This window comes from Lichenostomus cassidix, chromosome 12 (genome assembly GCF_008360975.1).
Source record: "Lichenostomus cassidix isolate B80296 chromosome 12, HeHo_3.0, whole genome shotgun sequence".
NCBI classification, from domain to species: domain Eukaryota; kingdom Metazoa; phylum Chordata; class Aves; order Passeriformes; family Meliphagidae; genus Lichenostomus; species Lichenostomus cassidix.
Window position 1 is genome coordinate 20352008 of NC_139493.1, and position 24103 is coordinate 20376110.

The following is a 24103-nucleotide window of genomic DNA, read 5'->3' on the forward strand; positions in this document are numbered from 1 at the left end:
ATTGTATATGACAAGGAAGCAGAACCCAGGGAGGGTAAAAGACACAGTGACGTGTTTATACAAACAGTATTAGCCAAACAGTGATCAGATTTCAGATATATTCATTCTTCTGTTTTTCTTCTGTTGGCACCATCATGAGCAACGTAACACACCTGAACACACTCAGAGATGATTCGGAACAAGCACAAAGGTGTGCTGTGCTCATCATCCATGCACCCACAGTATGTGATGCACTTTATTTCAGTGAGGATGTGTCTTTGGGCTATCCCAGAGTCAGGGTTCCCACAATGGAATTCTTGCTGCCTTGGGGATGACAGTTCTGTTGCTCTTGTGCTGCACCCCCTGATAACCAAAGAGTTCCCAGGGGAGCTTTCCTGCTCACTGTGGGATGAACAGTGATGCTTAATGCTCATCTTGAGCCCGCCTTCAGCCCCAAGTGTCCCGGGCTGCCTCCATTCCTAAGGCTCCTAAGTGAAGGCAAGTTGCACCTTGATCCCACTAACCAATACAGAGCAGGGATTTCCCTGCTGCAGTTTAGTATCTGTTTAACAAAACCAATTAAAACCTTCTCCCCAGCTAATCTGGAGCAACCTCCCCTCTAGACCAGGCTCAACCAGACATCCCTGGGGAAGGAAACAGCTGTAAGAGAGGAGGTCACACTAAATCCTCTGCTGTCTCACCTTTCGACAACATTAATTCCCCATAAGACAGGCAAGGTCAAGCACAAGCCCTGACAACCCATGGGCATCACATCCTCCTCAGGTGCCTCCCTTTTAAATACATTTTCAAAGAATCCTCTTTCTAAAATTTGTTCCACAAACTCATTCAAACCTACTATATCTTAACAGCCTTACCTGTAGAAGCCTTGGTTATCATATGCCATGTTAGTCACGTCATCAAATACAGATGTATTCCTGAGTTTTTTATTGTTGTTGTTATTGTTTCTTCCCTTAAAACCAAAGTAAGCAGCTTGCATGTGCTCTAGTTCTTCAGTTCTTAGCTGGTACCACAGCTGCATATCTCTGTGAATATACCAAGCAGTAGAATACAGTATTGTGATATATGGCTGTACAGCTGAGCTGTTATCTGACCACAGACCTGACTTCTAGAGTTTAAATCTAATTCCAAATTTACTGAAGAAAACACTTAAACATGCGCTGAACTTCCTGTGTAAGGCAAGCTTGCAGAGATTTAAAGAATACCTTAAGATGGGGAGTTCTTCAATAGAATTAAATATTATTCTGTAAAATAGTGCTATTTTAAGTATTGTCCAGCACTCCTCAAAAACAAGCAAACAAACAAAAAAATGAGAGCAATTTTCTTATGAGTACCAGTGGATACTCATAAGAAAACTGATGGATAGTTGAAAGGAACAAACCTCCAAGAATTATGTTCATTTGATTCAGTGTTTCTTCAGACTACAGGTAACAAGAAAACTCACATAAGGTGGGATGATGTGTTAGTGTTCTCATGCACTTTCATCAGTGACATCAGGCCACATCCTGTTGTGTGTGAAAGGACTACAGACCATCTCTATTTTATGGAATAAATTATTTCAGGAAAAAAATATTTTCTGTGACTTTTTTCAGCACTGCTATTCCTAAGGTTTCCAAAATCACCAGGCAGGTTGAAAAGATATTGACTTGAAAATGCAGGAGACAGGTAATGTTGCCTTTGTTAAGCTTAGGGCATATTCTCTCACTGTCAGGTTTCTCTTTCGGAAACGCTTAGGGCTGTTTTCATGCTGCTCTCTGCAACTCTGAGGCAAGAAAAAAAATCACAATTTCTTTTCTTGTTTTTAAAAGAAGTCTAAGATTCACAGAATCACAGACATTCTCACTGGCTGATGGGACAAGATTAAATTGTGACAGCTAGCAACACTTGTTTCAGTGCCATTTCTGTCCTCTTGGGATGCAATCCTACTCTTTCCAAAGAAAACAGCAGCCACGCTGCCTCAGTGGAACAAGATCTGCAAGGAGGCTGAATGGTGGGAAGGATTTTCAGCAGCCTTTGTCCTTTTTTTCACCAAAACACATGTGGATGCAGTATTTGGAAACATAGTTTAGTTGTGACCATGGTGGTGCTGCTGTGTTGACAGTTCAACTTAAAGGTCTTTTCCAATCCTAATAATTCTATGATTCTATTAAACAAACACAAGATGGCACTTCGAAGATCATCAGACACCTTGCAAGACAGGTTTTTAGGCAGAGGTGATCTCTAGGGTGACCAACTAAAAGAGCCAAAAGAAGCAGACAGGCAGACTTCAGAGCTAAAGGCAAGGTGAGGACATCCTCTCTGCTCCACAGGTACAGACCACTCCCAGATATGGTCTAAGAGACTTGTATTTCATTTTGTATTAAGTTATCAAGCCTGCAGCTTTTTGGCCAATTAATGCTTTGTGCATCCAGAAGTTGATCCACTTTTCCACCTCCACCACCAACAGAGCTGCTGCCACTGCATTCGCCACGTTTCACACAGGGTGAATGTTACTTTTTTGCCCATGACATGGACAGTTTGTACATGACTTCAATTCTTTCTGACAGAGGGGATAAGACATACAATGTCTGCAATGCCGCCAGGTTTCTCCTTGGAGCTGGGCTCTGTTGCCAGTGGGATGGAGCAGCTCCTCCAGGAGACAGGGAAAGGAGCACAGGGGCAGCAGAGAACTGAGAAGCGCTCAGCAAAAGGAATCATTTTACAGCCTGATGACAGAATCAGGTCATAAGGTCCAGTGTGAAGGGCTTTTCTTTTGTAAGAGAAAAATATCAAGTCATCACAATAATGGGAATGGCTAATCTTTACAAAACTTCATTTAAAATAAATGAAAAACAAGGACTTTGATACAAATAGTCTTATCAAAAAGAAAAGTGGCAATTTCAAAAATGTCAATCAACCCTTTCATTTCAAAACAACTTATTTCATGCTACTAGTAAAAACCTAATATTATGATTGATACTAAGGACTTTCATTTTTTGACTCAAAAAATTCTTTCAAGGGAAACAGAAAATCTCCATTTTGGCTACACTCAGATTTCAAATGACAGAAGTTCCCCCTTCAGCTGGTTCTCATGAAACTTCAGATAAAGCACAGGGCAGCATAGTTGTATCACTACTGTCTTCCCCAGTCTCCCTCTACTCCATTGGAGGGCCTGGTGGGAATAACTAGCAAGAAATGTGAGAGGAAAACAGAGAGAAAGTTCCCATAGAAAGCTTTCTGCAGCAGTGAGGGTGGGTGGCTGCTCTCGTGAGCAACAGTAGCGCAGCTCCAGCCTACAGGCAAATGTGCTCCTGCTGACACTATCCCCATTGAGTTTTTATAATGGACTGGACTGAAAATTTTACTTCTTCCCATTCCTGTTTATAATCCACTGATTTGTGCTCCAAGCCAGAAGACAAAATCCTCTGTCCTTCCAGCCTGATGGTGTGACAGCTCTGAGGATGCTCTGCAGATGGTGAGGGCTTGGATGGCTCTGACACAGGGAGATTCAATTTCCCAGCAATGTTCAAAGAAAGAAAGGAGAAAAAGGAAAGAAATAGAGAAGAAGGGGAAACACTGCCAATCTTCAATAACTTGAGAAGAGAAATGCTGGGCCAGAAAATAAGACTTGTGTGTTCAGCTTCTGCATAATCCTGGGTTGGTCCAGATGTGTTGAGGTTATCAGATATTAACAGACACCAGGTACTAAATACTCTGGAATTCCAAGTCTTTCTATGCCTAAAGCATGACCTACAAATTAAGGATTTTAACTAATTAACATCATTGCAATGCTGGAAGCAGCAAATCCTTTGAAGCTCTCTGCTATTATAGCAGTAGGGTCCGTATGATGTACGCTCTTACTCTTTATTAAAAACATCTTGACATACCTTTGAGTTCTCCTCCTCTCACTTTTCTTCACACACTTGATCAGACAGCAAGTTAAGAAAGCCATGGACATCAGCAGAATAACAGCACAGCTCACAATGGAGGCAATCACTGCAACCTTAAAGCCAAAAGTCTCATATTTTGATATGGCTGCAGCAAAGCAAACATAGAAACATATTTCTAAGATCAGTCCACAATTTTATCTTTTACATTTTCATTAAACCGTGCTGAAACCTACCTGCTTCACACTTCTGCTCAGTGAGGACTTTCACATTAGTATGTGTCAAGATACCAGAGTATCTTGGCTTCAGCTTAAAGCTATGCAAGCCTCAAACTGGACTATTTAAAAATCTACTGTTTATAAGTTACTAATGAACTGTTCACAAGCATTTCACCATTCAATTAATTGAAGACAGTGCCCTTAGCACTACGGTAAGTAAAAAACACAACTCTGTCAGCAGATCAAATACAGATGAGCTGCACACTCTTTATTAACGAGGACCGGAGCTACAAAAACGAATACTAACAGGGGTAAATGGGCTTAAAAGAAGCTCTTTGGAGCAAGGACAGTTCCATGTAATTACCTCCTCTTTGACAAGCAGCAAACTGCAGGTCTTCCTCTGTTTGGGAAAGGATGCAGGACTGAAGAAGTGACCTGCAGAGCTGAGTGTTTTGCAGGGATCTGATGCTGGAAGTGAGTTCTCCAGACAAAAGGAGGAGAGTGAATGTGGTGTGGCACAGCTAACGCAGACCTCTGCCAACTCACTTGGAGCAGTAAGCATGTCTTGCTTCAAAGCCCATCTAGTTCTCCCAATGTCACAATGACAAGCATCACAAATGGTTCAGCTGAGCTCCACACAAACCATTACATTTCTGCAGCCTCTGGGGGAAGGATTTCTCTCATTTTTCTTTTATGGGATCTCCAAACCAGAGGTAAGAATAGCTGAGTGTGTGTGAGAGCACTAAGTGTCTGTAAGAGCAATGTGTCCACTGGGGATTTGAAATGACATGAGGTCTGAGGCACAAACTGAGGTGCTCGAGGCTCAGAGGTACCAAGTTTTGCTTGGGTCTACTTCTAGTCAAACTAGTAACACCTTATAATAAATAAGCAAGAATACAGTGTGAAAGGTAGTTAATGCTTGTTGCCATTCAGACACTATTTCTCTGTATGGTAACTTTCCCGTGCAGCTGCCCACAGGCAACAACCAAGAATTGTTTAAAAAATATCACTGTGTTTCTTTTACAGCAAAAACAGTCAGAAAAGACTGCCAGGAGATTAGAGGCTCGTGAATATGCTTGCACATCAGTTGGTCATTCCCATACATTCTCTAAAGAAGGATACAGCTTTTAGCTAGAGCCACAGTTATTCCAGGTGTAACGCTACCAGTGACATGAGGTCAGGGATGAATCCAATTCAGTCTTTTCTGTGTCATGATAATGACATGTCAGAACATATATGGAGTGGAATTGCCATCAGTGGGGCAACTCTGAAGAAAATGGAATTTGTCTTTTTCTTTGCACAGATATCTAGAATGAATCCTAACATTGCAGAGATAGGCAGGGCAAAACGAACATACCACATCCCAAAAGGAGGGGGAATGGTTTGGGAAGAACCTTACGCTTGCAGGAGGGCACTCCGCCTGTCCACTGCGTGCTGTTCCCTTTCCAAATGCAGGTGATGATGCCTGGTCCCTCCAGCTGGTGCTCAGCCGAGCACTGGAACGTGACCACCGTTCCCACATCTGTGCCGTTGCCATGAAGGACCTGGAGTGAGCCGAGCTGGGGCGGGAGGAGGCGGCTGCACTGCCCTGCAGAGCAAACACACAGCCACACAATGCAGCACCACAGCCATGAGTGAAGGTCCACTGCGGTTTTAATGACACCAGACTGTAAATCAGTCCCAGTTAATGGTCAATACATATACCAGACCTTGGGGTGGCCCATGCTGGCTGCTCTGCCAAGTGCCAGCCCACTGCCAATCTCTACCAGTGCCATTCTACAGTTCCTCTGCCCCCACCGCCAGCACAAAGCAACTCATGTTGTGACACCATCTGCTCAGACTGGTACATGTTGAACACTAAAATAATAAAAACCCTAAAAAAAGTAATTTCTGAGTGGCATGGTCCCCTAGGGATCCGTGTCTTGTTGGATTCTGTTTAATTTCGTTCCCAGGCTGGCATCTTCCACGCTGGGAGTATTCATTACACATCTTCCCCCGCTCAAATTTCCAAGATCTAGTGGACTGATCATGGTAGCTTCTTGTATGGTCTGACTGAAACTTCTTATCTTTACAAGCACTGCACCTCTGTTTGGCTTGGCTAACAGAGGCCAAGGAGGTCAAAATCACAGGGAGTGGCATAGAAAGACATACACATATAATTTTTCTCCCTTTTCAAGTGACAAACTCTGCTTTACAGCAGATCATTAATTTTTAATACATTTTTGTTCACTCAGCTTTTCTATTTCTTTAGTGTTAGTATAGCTGTACTTTCAGCCATGGGGCTGTTCTCCCCTTGGCCACCTAATGTCAGCCACTAACGTCATACACTCAGTTTTATTGTCACAACATTCGTTGTTCACAGTAATTTTAAACAAAAATTTTAATGTCAGGTCATTAAGACAAACATATAACATCTAGATAACTTCAGAGGTAACAAGTACGTTTTCTGGGTTTGCACAGGTACATTGACAGAGTCTGGAAACTTTTTTTTTTAACATTTACAAAATACCAGCACTGCTTCTGCATCAGACCCCAAGTTCCCTATTTTTCACTGGATTTCCAAATGACTTGAGAAACCTCAGAGGCATAGTGCTGCAAACACTATGATGACACACACAATAATATTAGAAGGGGAAAAATATGTTTCCAACACCTACAGGCAAAAAGAAATTACAGCCTCCTTAAGAACATCCTGACAGAACCATATGTTGTTGGCAAATCTATTTTATTACTAAAACTCCCTCCATGTCATTAATTGTTGTTAAGCTCCTAGACCATATCACAGCATGCTGGCTTCCCACCTATCTATCTCCAATTCATGCTCTTAAAACCCCTGTTCCTGGAAAACAAGCCCAAAGGAATCTCAGCAAAAGACCAAATAAAAGTTCCAATGACAATTACTGGGCTAATCTACAGAATAAATATGTACCAAGCACTAGCTTTTAAAACCATAGCTCTTTAATTCCATGCAGATTATTTCTGCTTGTTTTGCCACTTCTTTCAGTCACTTACTACGGCAGCAATCAGCCTCAATGACAGCAAGTATTTTCTAGAGGACTGGTTTCTCTTCATCTCTTGTCCTTCCCACCCACATGCCATTCCTGGAACACACAGGATGCATTAGGCAATTTCCCTTCTCACTCCGGATAAGCATTATGAGTTTGGACTTTTGTTTTTGTTTTAATCACTCTGCGACTTACCATGAGAAAACATTTTCATAAACTGCAAAATAAAGATTTTACATATAGATATTATTTCTTTTGCATTTTACAATTTTGAGGCTGTTTTTAGAGATCAGACCACATTCTTAAGAGTCCACTTTGGTGAGTCTTGTAGCTGCACAAGATGCAAAAAGTAATTAGAGCTGAATTGGACTTAAGGCACACCTGCTGGGCCACCACATGCAGCCTCAGTAGAAGCATTCAGTACATCTGCCAGTTTACCTGGACTCATTGTTCACTCTTTGTCCTCCAAAGAACAAATCATTTGGCACTGGGTCCTTTCTTTCAAGGCATATTTCATTTAATCCAGCATTGAGCATCCTGAGTAACACGTGCAGCTGTGGCTGGCTGGGGTATTTTGAACCTTCCTTGCCCCATCCTTGCACACAACAGTGTCTGCCAAATGCTCAAACCTCTGAATGGCAGTGACCTTGTCAGCACCATTCCTCAGCTGTGCAGTTAAAAAAGTGTTTTTTGAGCACTACAGAAATGTCTACTAGCCAGTGTGGATCATGCCCAGATGATCATTCCCACATGAATGTAATTTGGGCCGGAACCACATAGGCGCCTCTTAACGACAGCTTAAGAGAGAGGTACACGTCCAAAACCTCCTCTACCTGAGCTGAAAGTTCATCAACAATTTCATGTACCTGCATTTGTGCAGAGGAGAAACATTGTCCTTCTTATAACAACTTCTCAACATCATTTCTTCTCACTAAAGTAAAAACATTAGACGTCACTGCTTTTTAAAAATGCTTTTATCCAAATGCCCAGATGGAGTTTTGCCAGAATGATTTTGTGAATTTCATCCAAGCTGAAATTTAGCACCTCTGGATAAAAATTGCCCTAATTTTCATCAGCAAATGTCTTCTCAAAACTTGTTTGGAAAACTTTCCTGCAAGCTCTAGTGCCCTTCACTATTAGCTATCTGTAATGTTTTTGTAGTTAACCATGGCATTCACTTCTCTGCTGGGTTAATTTTACCCTTACATGTCCCAAGAATCATGTTTAAGCAAGCTTCCATCCTTATACTTACATAAGCAGATGTTCCATATAGACTTCTTTTTAAAATATTTCTCAGGCATGTTTATCAGACTAAATCTACTACAAGCAAGAACTGTATTATTGTTTTTATTAATACAATTTATTTTTATTTTTGTTTTCAACTGAGCCTGGTGTTTGAGGCTGCATTGCTGCCTGGTAAAACACAAACATTTGTGCTGACTAGATTTACATTTTTATTTGTATTTCTTTTATAAATAGCTAGAAAATGCCATGCTCAGGTCTTGGTTTGCATAACTGTTGGTACCAAGAAATGTAAAAATTAAAAACTGTAAAATGAAAAACTAATTAGAGAGCTGGAGGCCCTCTGCTCTGGAGACAGGGTGGAAGCACTGGCATTGTTCAGTCTGGGAAAGAGAACGCTCTGGGGAGACATTAGAGCTCCTTCCAGTGCCTAAAGAGGTTCCAAGAGAGCTGGAGAGGGACTTTGTACAAGGGTCTGCAGGGACAGGACAAGGGGGAATGGCTGGAGAAGGGCATATTTAGATGGGACACTGGGAAGAAATTCTTGGCTGTGAGGGTGGGGAGGCTCTGGCACAGGGTGCCCAGAGAAGCTGTGGCTGCCCCTGGATCCCTGGCAGTGTCCAAGGCCAGGCTGGACACTGGGGCTTGGAGCAACCTGGGACAGTGGAAGGTGTCCCTGTCCATGGCAGGGGGTGGAACTGGATGATCCTTAAGGTCCCTTCCAACCCAAAACCTCCTGTGATTCTATGGTTCTATGATTCAAGTTTCTGCAGCTACTTCTGTAGCTTCTCATAAAGCAAGAGCTGATTTATACAAACACATTTCTCAGCTTGGCCTCACACTGAGAAGATATCCAGTGTTCCAAAAATCTCTGAATCTGATGCTGCTGTCTGGCAGCATGGAACAGCACTGGCTACAACAAACAGGTTATTGCATATGACAAATAATCGTCCGCAAAGTAGAGACACTAAAGCACAGCATCCTCCATAAATTCTTAATTCACCTCAACCTCTGGGTTCAGAAATAGCCACATACATAATTTCCAGGCAGTGAAAAATAAATAATGCAAGAATTAAAATAATCCAAAATACCTCTTCTCATGTACAGCCAGGATTATCTGTATTGCACGATTGATTTGTCAAAAAGACGAACCATATGGTTTTGCTGTCAGCAAGCTGTGGGTTTATGTTTTGCTGATAGGAAAAAAGAAATGAGAGAGCAACCTAGGCACACCTGCCTGGTAAACATTTCCTGTGCTCCTTCCACAGCAAAATAGCGACTAAAAATCAAATACATTGCATAAGTATCTACCAAAATTATCTAAATTACAGAAGTAATTACCTGGAGGCATGTTATCAAGGCTGCCACTTGCTATCTGTGCAGAAAGAGAGTGATCTATGCCTTCAGCTCATTATTCCCAGACACACATAAGTCACCCCTTTGCATTGCTTATTGCTGGCTATTTAATATCACTAAAATATGCTGGAATAACTAGATGCCAGAAGGCAACAGAACACCAGGTTCTAGCCACACTGCAGAAAATAAACACACCAATATTATTCCTGCAAGTTTCTTTTCCTACAGAAGTACACCTTGGAAATTGGTGTTCCTGAAATCACAGACATGACATTAAGCATCCACAGCAATCTCACAGAAGAGCTCTGGCAAGAGCTCACTGCATTAAAAAGCAAGCTAGAAGTGAAACACAAAATAAAGCAGATGTAGCAGAGCATCTTGCTTAGAGTGAAACTGTCTGGTCCTGGCATTGGTCTCCTTGCCACCATGCCTTTGCTCCCTTCAGAGCCGGCCACGAGTCCTGCCAGGGCTGGGTTTTAAAAGCAACAAATGGCTACCAGGATCTGATCCTCCCACGAAAAAATCCAGATGCTGGCATGACTTTTAAAGAAATTAGTGTTAAATATAACACTAAACGAACAGTAAAAGAGCAGGGGGAGATCCAGGCTCTTGAAGCTGCAGAGACTGACCAAGGTCCCCAGCTGTGCCACAGTCCCCGGGAAGCTGCTGTGGAGATGCTGAAAAGCTCTTACAGACCTGTCTGCCTTCCAACACACAGGTGTGGCTCTACGAAGTTACCCCCCTGGGGGAAGCTTTACAAGTTCAGGTGTGGCACAAACCACATATGCCAAAACACAGCCCTCTGCACACCCATCACTGCAAGGACCACCTCAGTGGCAGGGCCAGGCTTGGCCACCACAGCTCCGGGAGCTTCACACCCCAAATTCTGATGGAGACCTGCAAGAACTGAACGGCAGCCACCTGTTCCCCTGGGTGAGCTGCAGAGAGAAACATCTGGACAACTGCAGAGAGTGAAACTTGCAGGTACCTAAGGAACATATCTGCCACAGCATGTTATCTGACAAAAGAAATGCAACTTGTTAATATGAGGTTCTGGCACCTGTCTCATTTCCAAATGGAAACATTCCCCATAAAACTTTCTGGATTTCTACTGATAAAATTATTTTTTTAATTGTGATAGAGGGTACCAAGTATCTGATGATTCTCACAGGCCACCATTAAACATTTGTAAAAATACTTTTTTCAGAAAAGCTTGTTCTCCCATTAACAGGTAATTTCCATGCAATTGAGAAGGAAAGCAAAAAGGTATTTGAAGCGAGTTTATTTCTGTGTTTACACATCCATGCTCAAATAAGCTCTCTGCTCTGTTATAGCAGATATCTCAGGCTCACTCCTACCCACTTCCTTCATTTTATTCCATGGTCTGTTTTATGGGTGAAAGTGATTTTTCAGCCCGTGTAATTAACAACATGCAAGGGTTCAGCAGCACGAAGGGGTGCTGAGACTCCCACATCCATCACATTTTGGGCAGTGTTGCTTTTATGGAATCACACAATGGTTTGGGTTGGAAGGATCCTTAAAACTCATTCCATTCCATTCCATTCCCTACCATGGGCAGGGACACTTTCCACTTACCCAAGTTGTTTCAAGCCCCATCCAGCCTGGCCTTGGACACTGCCAGGGATCCAGGGGCAGCAACAGCTTCTCTGGGCACCCTGTGCCAGGGCCTCACCATTCTCTCATGCAGGTCACCATGGGACCTGCAACATGGGAGTCCCAGGACAAGTGAGCCATCAGGAGCACTTCTGCAACTTCAAATTGGCTAAGGCAGCTTGGGCAGCAGCTCCTACAGCACAAACCAGGATTCTTCCTGCCTTGAAGCAAAGAGTGCACAAGTAAAGAACAAGGGAGCAAATGCAGCCAGAGAAAAGAAAGAAAGAGCCCAATGACAAATGCCAGGAGCTTTGGAACATGAGGGGGGCAGGACCACCCACCAACATGGCCTTTTCAGATAAGAGAGCAAAAGCCCAGACCCAATGGCTGCTGGGTGCTGGGGGAGGCTCAGTGGGAACCTGATTCTCCTAAATCTCATCCTCTGCCTGGACAAAGCTAGTGCGAAGCCAGCGAGGAGAGAAGTTGTGGGAAAGGCACTAAACCAACTCATCAGCACAGCCAAGGTGGAGTAGCACTGCTGCTTGCCCCTGTGCAATCCAGAGGGTCTGGACAGCTGTACCCCCTTCATACCAGGCTGCAGTTATTCGTATCTCTATCCATACATCCAGCTGAAAAACACAGTAACATTCTGACCACTGCATGGTTCCTGATGGCTGCCTGTGGTGGGTGAAGGATGGAAAAGCCTCCTTTAAAACCTTTCCAAGCCTGCTAAGGTAGGAACAATTATCATTTAGCAGCAAATCCTTGCCTTCCATCTCCCAAAGAAACCCTGTTGCAAAATCTTATATCCAAGCCTGATGTACACAAATTCAGTTTATCTCCTTTACAGTACTGAGGCTTTTTCTTTTCTCTCTTCCAGCATTGCCACCTGGCTCTTCAGTTGCTCCATGTGGCGAACAAGATGGACCAAGATTTAGGAGCCAGTACTAAACACTTCTGAAATCTACTCTGGAATAGTAGGGGATGCAAACAGCTTTAATCCCTGTAAAATCCAAGCTAACTATCACCTAAGTGCTAAAGGGTTCAATCACAACATGTGCAACCCACTTTGACTTCAAACATAAATAATAGGTAGGATTGGTGTAAAGTGATTCTTATTAATGTGTTTTATGTTAGGAGAGGATCTGTTTCAGTCACCATACTGCCCTCACCATGATCAGTTTATTTTGCCAATTTACATCAGAGTCAGGTTATTCTCATCTGTAGATTTTACTTCTGGATCTAGAAACAGACAAAGTATTTTGCTTCTTATGGCAACAATTGAATGAAAAATAAGAATTAAATGAAGAATTAAGTGCTTTATGGAGTCCCCAGTAGAGCAAGAACCTATTGGTCTTTTGTGTTTTATTAGTCTGTTTACCAAAAGAATTGGGAAAACACTGAAAAGTTTGTAATAGTGTGACTTTTGAAGGAAGTAAAGGTCTGTTAAACCTAAAGCAAATCAGAAGTGTTCATCTATTTATCTCTTCACTGTTACTTCCATATTAAAAAAAAGTAATTATTTTTCACTCAAATCTATCTATCTACTACTGAGCACATCACAATGATGCTTCAAACTGTTTCCAATTAAAAATGGCCCATGGAAGTAATGTAAACAGTTCTTTTGTGATAATCTACTGAATGAAGCTAATAGTGCTGATGGTCTCCCCTTTTTGGCATTCTAAAGCAGATGATAAATACGTATTTGCACAAAGCAGAGTTTGTGGCCTGGTTTCTAAAACAAAGATCCTAAAGAGAATACAGTTAAGAGGAGTATCTTGAAATGAGCTTTTCACTTGCTTTAGTCTCAGCCGAGACCTTGAGTCCCACAGATGACCCACAGGCCATCTCAGGAGGATGCCACCATCTCCTGAGAGCCAAGCCCCAGCTGCTATGCCCACAAGGCAGTCAGGAATAAGCCCTGGATCTGCTTGCCTCCAAAACCTGCTAGCACTGCTTCCTGCATAATCAGCACTCATATTCACTAGAAGAACAGAAGTAGCTGGTTACACAGTACCACAGTCTTCTACAGATGGTCCTCAGCCTCCCCCATGTATCTCTACATCCACAGCCTCTGAGACGCTCAAATTCAAAGCAAGATACAAGTATTACCCCAGGATCTGTCACCCCTTCTCTAGTGAGAGCCAAGCAGAATCAGGGACATGAGAAACACAAAGCAAGGCAAACAAATCCATCAGCTCAACTCTAAATTTTAAATTTACAGGTCAGAAATGTTTCAATATCATTTTCCTTCTCTCCAGGGAATAACAAAGACTAGGAACATCCCTGCACTTTCCCTCTGTCACAAGGCCCCTCTCTCCTCAGATAGGTTTTGGTGAGTACATCCTTGCTGGTGTCCTTCATTGGCCCAGTGAAGTCTGTATGTTTACAGTTTCAACTTTCACCATTATTTTCCCCCAGTACTCATGGATAATCTCTCATTCATTAAACTTTGTGCAAGCAATTATAACATTTCTGCAGAGGATGCAAAGTGATCCATGAGCCAGACCCTGTATATTTTTAATTGAAATTGTGATGATCAGAAATGTTTAAAGTTTCCCTTTTCCACAGTGAAGATAAGACAATCTTGGACCAATGCTCAAAATATTTTCCATCATCACAATAACTGCAAGAAAACAATCACAACAAAAGTTAAACAAATATGCTAAAGAAAGCCAATGACTTTGGGAATTACAGTTTTCAACATCCAACTCACTATTGTCCCCGTGGCAATTTACTGTGAGGGTGGAGAGACCCTGACACAGTTTCCCAGAGCAGCTGTGGCTGCCCTACATCCCTGGAAGTGTCCAAGACCAGGTTGGATGGGGCTTGGAGCAACCTGGGCTAGTGGAAAGTGTCCCTGCCCACGGCAGGAGGGTGGAAAATGAGTTTTAAGGTCCTTTCCAACCTAAACCATTCTGTACTTCCATAATTTAGCACCTTGCTAACATGTATCAGGTATCAAGAGGAAAGCAGATGAGTTTTACTCACAGTCTGTCTTGAGCCAAGCCATTCTCCATGCTCATACAGAAGCTCATTGTGAAAGGGAACAAACAATTGCTTTCAGGAACAAGCTGATTTCAGCATTCTCCCTTCACACAGAGATGCTTCTGGGAACATCTGGGATCTGGAGAAGGCTCCAGGTACTTGCATGTAGGAACATGAATTGAAAAACCAGCATTTTGTCTGAAAGGGGTGCTCTGACAGAATCCACCTTCTTGCTTTTGTTCCCTTTAAGACAGGGAAGAAAGAAGAAAGAAGAAAAATGTCTGATGCACCTTGTCCAGCCAGCTCTAGTACAACACCTCACCTGCATCCATCCTATCAAAGGGCCCAGAAAAGGGCTTGCTGTCAAAAAAGCTTCAGCTCTGTGGCTTTCCATCTACAGAATGGTTTTTAGCACCTTAAGGATCTCTGCAAAACCCTTCAGCTTTTTCTCTTTATAGCAGACAATCTTTTACAACACCTAAGTGAATCAATTTGTATTTAACCTGAAAGCCATCTACTAATGAATCCATCACTTTCTTGCTTCCCATGATAATTATTGTGGTTTTGTCATCAAAATCAGACATTTTAATAGATCTTTGATAAACTGAACAAAATTTTACTGCTTCTTGCAAACAAAGAAACTAAAATAGAGAGAAACCAAATGTAATATTGTTTATTAAGCGCTGGATCTCCAGGTTCAATATATAAATCACTAGTGCTTCTGGGGACCCTCACTGGGCTGCATGGATAAGCTGGAGAGCTGGGCAGTGCTAAGAACCTCATGAATTCAAGGGTAAAGGACAGAAAATAATTATCTGAACACACTAGATGGAAACCTGAGTCTGAATATGATGTCCCAGGAACATCAGCCTTTTAATATGATTTTCAATAGGCAGGATCAAATTCCAGCTCTCTGCTGGAAAGCCAGCCACTGGAGAAGCAAAAAGAAACCCCATATGTATTTCCATAGGGAAAGTACATGTCTGTTAGGAGCCATGAATAAAGGAAGGATGAAGGATGCCCCACCAGACTACTGGACAGGGCAGAGGTTGTGTGCTGCCCTATGGGAAGCCTCCTGCAGCATCACTGGGTGTCCACTGTCCACCTTCAACACGCTCCCACTCTCCTCCATAGCCCTGGGTGCCGCAGGACACAGAGCTCAGCCTGGCTGCATATTTGCCTTGCCTGGCTCTGGGTTATCTGCCTGCAGCAACTCTTTGATCTGGCTTGTGCACAGCGATATGCACATGTGGGGGTACTGAACATGGCTGATAAGAGCAGATGTGCCCAGGTGATATGGCTGGTGGCCCCTTGCTTATGCACGACACTTGCCAGACTGGGCACAACCTCTCTAGATGGCAGAAATCCCCACTGGTGGGGACACATTGCACTGACCTACTTTGACAAAAAAAATTCTCAAGCAAAAGGGTCCAGACAAAAAACCACTTCAGTCATTAAAAAAATCCATCCCTATAATGAAATTTTAGGTGAACCAGACCTGTGTGCTCCTTGATGGTTATATACTCATTTTTCCCCCAAAAGCTCAAAATGTAGGAACTGCATTTCCAAAAAGAACTGATTTGTAAAGAATATAGAAACTATTCAACTATTCAAGTGGTTTCTCTTTGAAACCACTTTCCTGTTTTAAAACAGATGATGGAATACAGATCTGTTAGTTTTCATGGGGAATTTCCAACTGCCCTTTTAAGCCAAACCAGCCTGAATGCTACAAACCTTACCTGCATTCCACCCCCTGGGTTGGCCCACTTTGGGTTCTCTAAGTCCTTCTTCCTTCCCAAGAGCAATCTGAAGCTGCCCCTGTCCTTGGTTTGCTGTGTTAAGCTGTGAAATGCACACCACAGAGCTGTGACCTGGCATCCACGACTGTCAGCAAGGATTTCTGTGAAAAATTGATTTAGACACCAGTCTGAAAAAAGTTAGCAATAGTATGTCTTTTATTTTGGTGATAAAAGTAATTCATGAGCTAAGAAAACAGCCAGATTTAAAACCCTTCTCTGTGGCTTTATCACTTTTTATTTTTCTTCTCTCCTGGTTGGTTATTTTCCTGAAGGGTTTGGCTTTCCTATTTCTGGGCTTCACCCAGAGGGACGTGCAGCCAGAAGCCTGGCCACAGACACCAGAGCAACCTGCAAACTGCATGGCATGAGAGCCACGCAGCATCCTGCCAGCAACCACTCCAGCACAGCAATGATTAACAGCATGGGTCAATAAGCACATCTGCTTTTGACCTCCCTGGACTCAGGAACTGGTGCAAGATGGCAGGAAAATTGACTGGAATGCCAGTATAAAGACAAAGAACCAGTGTATTGTGTTTACTTTTTCTCATTAAAAAAGTCAATGATTGCAGGTGAGTTATGCACAGGTGACAGGTAGCTCGACAGAGCAGAGCAGAGGATGGCAGCCCCTTGCCCTCCACTTCCTTTGCACATGGCTAGGAAACTCAGAGCTACACCTGAGAATTCAGCTTCTGGGCAAACAGATTAAAATGAATGAAAACCTTAGTCCTAATCTAAATTTCTGCAGGTATTAACAATAATGGGCCAAACACCAGAGCTCTCTTGCCTGTGCAAAATTGCTCCTGCCTTCATGGAGCACCACATTTAAGAGCAAAGCAGAAGCCCTGTGTCCAGTCCAGATGCCTCTTTTGACCCAATCAACTAGCAAAGATCTGGGAAATAACTGTGGCTGTAAGCAGAAACCTTCCTGGGTGTAATTCTGCTTTTACATGAAGGCACAATGTTCTGTTCTTCTGAACAGGAAAAATCAAAACCCAAAATTTGCCCTTTGTACCTCTCTAAGCCCCCACAGCCCAAATCATCCCCCCACACACTGTTCCCCGCCCATGCATGCACTCAGGGAATTTTGTGCACCATCCCTTCACCCTACTCGACTTCTGTCCCCATTTTCACCTCTCCTCAAATCCATTCGCAGTCAAAGCTCCTCTGTTTGGGAGTGTGTGGAACACATGAGCAGCATTGTGTCTGGCTTTATTTCATCCCAAAAATAATAATGGAATCGTCTCTTCCAGGTCTGTTGGAGGAAAGGCAAGCAGTTAACCCATCCCTTTCCCCAGTGTTTCTACCAGCCACCACCACTCCAATTTGGGCTGAGACAGCTGCGAGTGCTGCCTCCCCAGGCAGCTACAGACCCCCCTAAAGATGCTGCTGGGCCACAGGGACCTCACTCTGCTGCAAAGGGTCATTTGTAGCCCAGGCACCAGCTCAACCCCATCCCTGAGACCCTCAACAGACACAGGAACTGATTTATTTTGGGGAGCAGTTGCTCATTCTGCAACTTCTGCTTTCTTTCTCATCTGGCAACCAAACAAGAGGCAGACGTCCACACAGACTGCAAAATCACCTCTCTGACAATCCTGATCCACTGAGCTAGTCAAAACTGTTCTTTAGAATAACATGCTTGCTCATCTGCGGCTGCATTTCAAAGACAGCATGTCAATAAAATGCCTAAATGAAAACCAAAAATTGTCCTACATGTTAGCTTGTCCCCATCATGATATTGAAGATAAGACTCTACAGTGCACATAAAAAGTCTGTGGCAATCATGATTAATAAGCAAAATCATGCCAATTACAGCATAGTTAGAAATCTCTTTGCTATAGAGTTGCAGAGATGCTTGGGGATCCTCCACTTTTTCAGAGGAAAAAGAGTGCTCCCGGCTCTGCCACAGTGGGAACAGCAAAACTGGCAGTGGTTTGGCTCTTTAAAATGGACCACGCCACACCACCCCAGAAATGCTGGGTTAACTGCTGTCATTGGGGTGCTTCTGTGTTTGAAGACTGACTTGTGATTTTTCAAATATCAGTGTTTTGGGTCCAAAGCATTCAGTTCACCTTATTCATTAGCTGAAATTCAGAAGTCTAGGAAATTTCAGAGTAGCTAGGATGAAGCAATGGAGAATACAACAGGGAACAATCTTGCACTGTGGAGGACTCAGAAAACCCAATAACTCTTTCCCTTCTCTACTTTGTACTGTTCTGGAGTTTTAATGACAAGCACAAAAATCCTTCCCTCAAAGCAGTATCAATGCCTGGTGCAAATGCCTAACCACCAGATTAACACCTTGCCAGGTACAGGAGATAAAGCCAATTAGCTGACATTCTGCAACTGTCACTTCTTTTACTTTACTTAATACAAGGTTTGACTTTGAGCTCATGGGAGAACAAGAAATGAGAAATAACCCTGAAGAAATTGCAAGCCCATGTACTCCAAGTTGTAACACCTTCTGCCCCGTGAAAATGGAAATTTGGGATCCATGTTTTCTTCTGCAGCCTAAAAACTGGACTGCATCTCAGGATTGCAGGGACAAGGTGATAAAATTCCATGCACCATTCCTGCAGAGCAGCAATGCTCCTGACTTTGAAGAACAACTTTGCTTTTGCTGTCCTGGAAGAGCAACTGTCAGTTCTTTGTAACAAGGTTTCAGTTTCTGCACTGCCAAGGAAACTCACTTCAGAAAAATAGAGATGCTCACAACAAAAGAACAGACAGCTTAAGTCACACCAAAGATACATCCATCCTGGTACCTGCAACCCACCATGGCTACCAATATGCAGGGTACAACCAAGCCTATACATGGTGATCCCTCTTCTATCCTCCAGCAAATTGCAACTTTTATCTATCCTCAGCCAGAGACCTTGTCCCTTTCCTTCAGTGGTGTCTGCTAGATAATTCCTTCCACAACTAGGTCTGAATGAAGCATTCACTGCAGCCTGCAGCACTTCCCACCTCATGAAACCTCTCCCCTTCCCTGGTCTGGAAAGTGGAGGGATGAGGCAGAACCACAACTACAGACTACAGCCCAGCAGCGAGACCTACAAATTTATAACCTGTCATAATGAGTGTTTCTGCCATGCCCTGCATTTATTCTCCCTTTGTCTGTGGCTGCACTGATATATTTGTAGATGCATCTCTGTGTTTACAGAAGTATGTGCTGCCTGGTCTGAAAGAGCTATATGAGGGTATTGAGGAATGAGAGAGGAATCACAGCAAAAACAAGGTACCACCCTGGATAACCAGAGGGCCAGAGCCTCCCACTTCAGCAACATGAAGACTAAAAATAATGATACGTCTTTGTTGCTCCTTCCTCTTTTTCCTATTTCACCCAAAAGCCCCCGGTATCATCTCAGCAGTTTTAGAGGCACCAGTACCTCAGTGGCACGGGCTGACAACAGCATACTGCTCCATGGTGATTCCCACAGGGCAGGAGAGTGCTCAGGTCACCACTGACACAAGCCTGTCAGAATCTCAGAGGCTTTTCTAGAGAATTTACTAAGCCTGGCATTCGCTGCTCGATGAGTCTCCATAGCACACTACCACAGCAAGGCAGTAATGCTGTAATGCTGCTGTGACAGCAAAACAACCACTGTACAGTGCGGAACACGTAACAGCAGCTGCAAAACTTTACAGTGTAATAGGCGCTGAATTGCTGAAGGCTTCTCAGCTTCCAGACATTTGTTATGCTCTTCCCCTGCCCCATACTCCTGCCCTGCCCATTTGCTGACCTTCCCTCAGGGTAAGCCAGGTTCCCACAGCTCCTCTGGGAAGCATGCTGCTGACCCTCCCCAAATACAGGCTGGGATCATTCTTCCTGCTCCTGTCAGAAGGAGACACCAGTCCTTCAAAAGAAGGCAAGACCAGGAAAAGCAGAGGGTGTTTGAATGTCACACCTGTGTCTCAGGAAGCTCTAAGACCCTCTAAGACAGGCATCAAGGCTGTACTAAGGAACTTCCTTTAATTTCTCTCTCATTCTCCAGTTAATTCAAATGGAAATCCTGCCACATTTTTTTCATCCTCTAAAAAGGAACATGTGAGGCGGTTTATCTGTGCAAGTCTTTATTATCACCCTATCACTCACAGTCTGAAATAATGTAAGGGGGCACTCAGCATGAAAAAAGTCATCAATAATGATGACCTTTGCAATGAAAGATACTGCATAAATACTGTACAGCAGTTGGCAGCAAACACTGATGTATAAATAACATGGCTGTGTTTAAATGAAGCATCCTGAGCAATAGTTTATTTTACAATTATACAAGTAGCCATCATTTTAGCTATCTAAACTGCTTAGGGCTACCAGCAGTACATCCACCTGACTCAATACATTCGTAGCTCCAAACGGGTGCTCCTGAAGGTGCAATCACACCATGGCGAATCTCCATGAAGTAGCTGAGAGAGGATGAGAGAGCAGACACCCAGGTAAGATCTGGCAAAGCCCTGTGTGCTCAAGTATCACTGCTGGTCCTACAGCCAGTGCAGCAGCTCTGTGCAGCACAGCCAACCCCTGACCCAGTGTGTTCCAGTTAAGCACCTTACTGAGAACTTCTGCTCCATAGTTTTAGTGTAGCTGGTTTGGAAAAAATGATCTTTGTTGTTCTGGCTGGAGACATGGCTGAGAGGAGCCAGGTCTATATACATCCACGGGATTAACTGAGGGTGGATTTCTAATTTGAGCACCAGATTTTTTTGGCAGATCAGTATTTCTAGCAGTTTTGCCATAGATCTATAAAGAGTAAGATTAACCTATACAAAATCAGAAAGGCTGTGTGTAACACAGGACATGCCCTTTCCGAAACTCCTTTCAGTGTGGGCAAACCCAGCCCCATAAGACTTTGACACAACATATAAAAGTAGCCAAATATACATTATTTTAAAAAAGAGGAAAGTCAATAATTAGCAACACTATCAGGCTAGAGCAACAGGGTCTGCACCCAGGTTTGAGTTAATTCTTTAAACAGGTTTCCCAGAACTTTTTCACATTTTCAAATTAATTGCTCCATTAAATTCAAATTAAACAGTTAAGCAGATTCAGAGGATACAATTTAAAACATTGCTATACTAGCAGCCCAAATACATTTGCCATTTTCTATAGGCACAACAAAATCAGGTCATTAATAAAGGCTGTTAGAACTTCACAAGCTGATTAAATCACAAGGATATGAGAGCACAGGGTGCACATGAGAAGAACGTCCCTGGATTTCAGGAGCACTCAGCCCTGCTTGCACTGAAGCTAGGGAAAGGCCCATCTGCTCTGTGATCTGCAGTACAAAGGAAGAAACCCCGGCAAGCAGCAGGCCACTGCAGCTGCACCAAGCTCCAGCATCCTTCCATCTCACCTTGCTCCTGGAATCCAGAGATGGCTCTGGCTGGGAACAAGCATCTCCTGCTGTCCAGGCCAACAGATCCAGAGCATGGCCCTGCTTCCTCCAGGCCCAGACACCCACCAACACCACAGCCCTGTGCAGTGGACATGTCCCACCAGTTAAGGGCCAGACCCTCTGTCACCTTGCATTATCCCCAGATTATTGGACCCACTTATGCCAAAGAGATTTTGAAGGGATGTATGGTCTATGCAATCAAATTGAGTAACAAAACACTAGGGAAGAGAAAGGTAAAGAAGCAAAAAGCTGTGACGGTTTCTCATTCCACCCCTCAATGTATTACCATATTCCGTTAAAACACTGTTATCTTCATTTCTTTCCCAGCCCAGTGACATGTGCCCAGGAACGATGTCTCTGAGAACCAGCACCTTCCATCCTTGCCAGACACTTCCCTCTGCACCCATGCATTCGTCCCCAGCGCCCGCGGCCACCCCAGCAAGTGAACCCCGAACTCACATCATTGAGCCGCAACGCCTCCTCTCTGGGAGCATTTCCCCCCCACCCCCGAGGCTCCAGCAGCTCCCCCTGTGACCCGCTCGGAGGCACCGGAGAGGGGCTGCTTTGTGCAGCCCTGGGGATGCACGGCCCTTCGCCTGACCCGCAGCCGAGGACTGGCGCCGCTCGGCCGCCCGAGTGCAGCTTCGGCAGAGCTGTCCCAGGGTCGCCGGCACCACCCAGTGCCCGGGGCGGCTCCAAGACACCCCCCCCGAGGCACTGTGAGCCCGAGAACTTCAGGGTGCGGACCATTGTCCCCTCCGCGCTCCGCGGCTGCAGGGACCGGCCGGAGGCGGCATAGAGTGGAATGGGAAAGGCCCCTGCCCTGTGCGGGAGTCCGGAGCCGAGTGGGAGGGTAACGCAGCCCGGGTTGGATCTCTCGCGCCCCTTCCTGGGGCACGTACAACACCTCTGTCGGCGGGTACCGCAGCCTGCTCCGGTCACCCCCCATCCCTACGCGGGAGGGATCCTGCACCCTGACCGGGGTCTGGCGCTATCCCCGCTGGTATCCTCCCTCTCCTCCGGCGCGACCCAGGAGGGAACTTGTGCGAGGAACGATGTGAGACCACTCTCGTACCTGTGTATCCGCGGCGGCCGCCGCTGTCCCGCCCGAGCGCGGGGGTACGCGGCGCGTCCAGTCCGGGCGCCGTAGCTGCAGGCATGGCTCCGCCGAGCGCCGCCGCGCCGAGCCCGCCGAACCGCCCGGCAGGTGCAGCCGCCCGCCCTCCGCCGGGGCGCACCTGGGGGAGCAGCACGGCACGGTGCGTCCCGCGGGAGCGCCGCCGCGGCCGCGCCAGCCCTCGCCGGGCGCCCGCCCCGCGGCCCCTCCGCGACACCCACGGGACGGGGGAGGAGGGGCAGCGGAGGGAGAGGAGGGGCCATTCGGGGCCGGCGCAGCTGGGCCAGCGTCAGAGCCTGGGGGCACCGGGTAGCACCGGGCCCTGACACCCTGGGGTTCGGCCCGGTCCTTCTCCGGCCCACGCCGCGCCCCTCGAGCGGCCAGGCGGAGATGCGGCACCGCCTGCGGCGCCGGGCCGGGGCTGCCTGTCCCCCGCTGCCCGCCCTTCTTGCCCTGCCATCTGCCTGCCGTGTGTGCTCGCCCTGCCTGCAGCTCGCCCTGCCTGCAGCTCGCCCTGCCTGCCCCTCGCTGCCTGCAGCTCGCCCTGCCTGCTCCTGCTTGCCTGCCCTGCCTCTTGCCTCGTGCCTGCTCCCCGCTGTCTCCTGCCTGCCGCCCGCCCGCTGCCTGTCCTCTACTGCCTGCTTTCAGTCCACGATGCAGCCGGGCTGGTGCACACAGCCTACAGAGCCTCAGGTACCCCCCTGTCTGGTCTTGCAAACACAGTCTACTGCTCTTCATGCGGTTATATTCCAGGAGCTGAATCTCTCGCATTTATCCAGTTAATGGTCTACAAAGTTGCGTTTGTTTTCACTGCGGTCTGCAGCTAAATCCACCGGATAGTTCCCAGATCCATCATCCTGCCCAGAGCTCAGTGGCAGACACCAACACGCATGGGCTACTCAGTGAAATCCAAGCACCTTGCACACACTGCGTGTGTCATTTTGTGCTTGTCACATACTGGCCATGTCACCCCCTGCCACTTACTGCTCTGGCAGCATTACCACGGTGAGTCTGGATCTCAGCAGGGTTTATTGAGATCCTTGGTTTGCTGACACTGGCAGTGGATCCAGAAAAGAGCTGTAATGGTCTGCACCGTATGTCTGTGGAAACCAAAAGGAGAAGCAACTGGCTCTGCTGAAGAAGCTCTGTATGTTGGTGCTGAGCGCATGGTCTGGGGCCCAAACCAAGCACTGTGGCTATTAATGCTCTCTCCACTTTTTTACTCTCATTATTTTTTCACATGGAATTAGAAGGGAAAAATAGTCCGCAGGAGCAGATTAGAGAGATGAAATTCCAAGATGCACCAAACCTAATCAGACTGAAAAATCTCTTGAGGCTCTTCTGGAACCATCAAATGGAGCAGAATCATGCCCACACGTAATGGTGATGCAGCTCACTGTGCTGATGGCCATAGCACTCTTTTCTGTGAGCTTATCTGGCAGGAAGGTCTCAGGAATATTGCAGATATAAAGGACTGCTATTTCCAGCTCTACAACTAAACCACA

At 45.3% G+C, this 24103-nt stretch overlaps 1 protein-coding gene across 3 annotated transcripts in view; it reads right to left on the reverse strand.

Annotated features, from left to right (window-relative positions):
- The window catches only part of SUSD3 (sushi domain containing 3), a 32734-nt gene extending 9898 nt beyond the window's left edge, over window positions 1–22836 (reverse strand). The window contains exons 1-4 of one of the 3 annotated variants that reach the window (XM_085073172.1): window positions 22557–22836; window positions 5476–5669; window positions 3864–3979; window positions 855–1022 (exon numbers count right to left, since the gene is read on the reverse strand). In XM_085073172.1, the coding sequence (XP_084929298.1) occupies window positions 855–1022; window positions 3864–3979; window positions 5476–5669; window positions 22557–22641 (563 nt within the window). In that variant the 5' untranslated portion in view covers window positions 22642–22836. Of the gene's footprint in view, window positions 1–854; window positions 1023–3863; window positions 4012–5475; window positions 5670–11280; window positions 11368–22556 lie in introns of those variants that run through there. The other 2 variants (XM_085073171.1, XM_085073173.1) reach the window with 2 other exon arrangements.
- Window positions 22837–24103: the final 1267 nt, after the last annotated feature.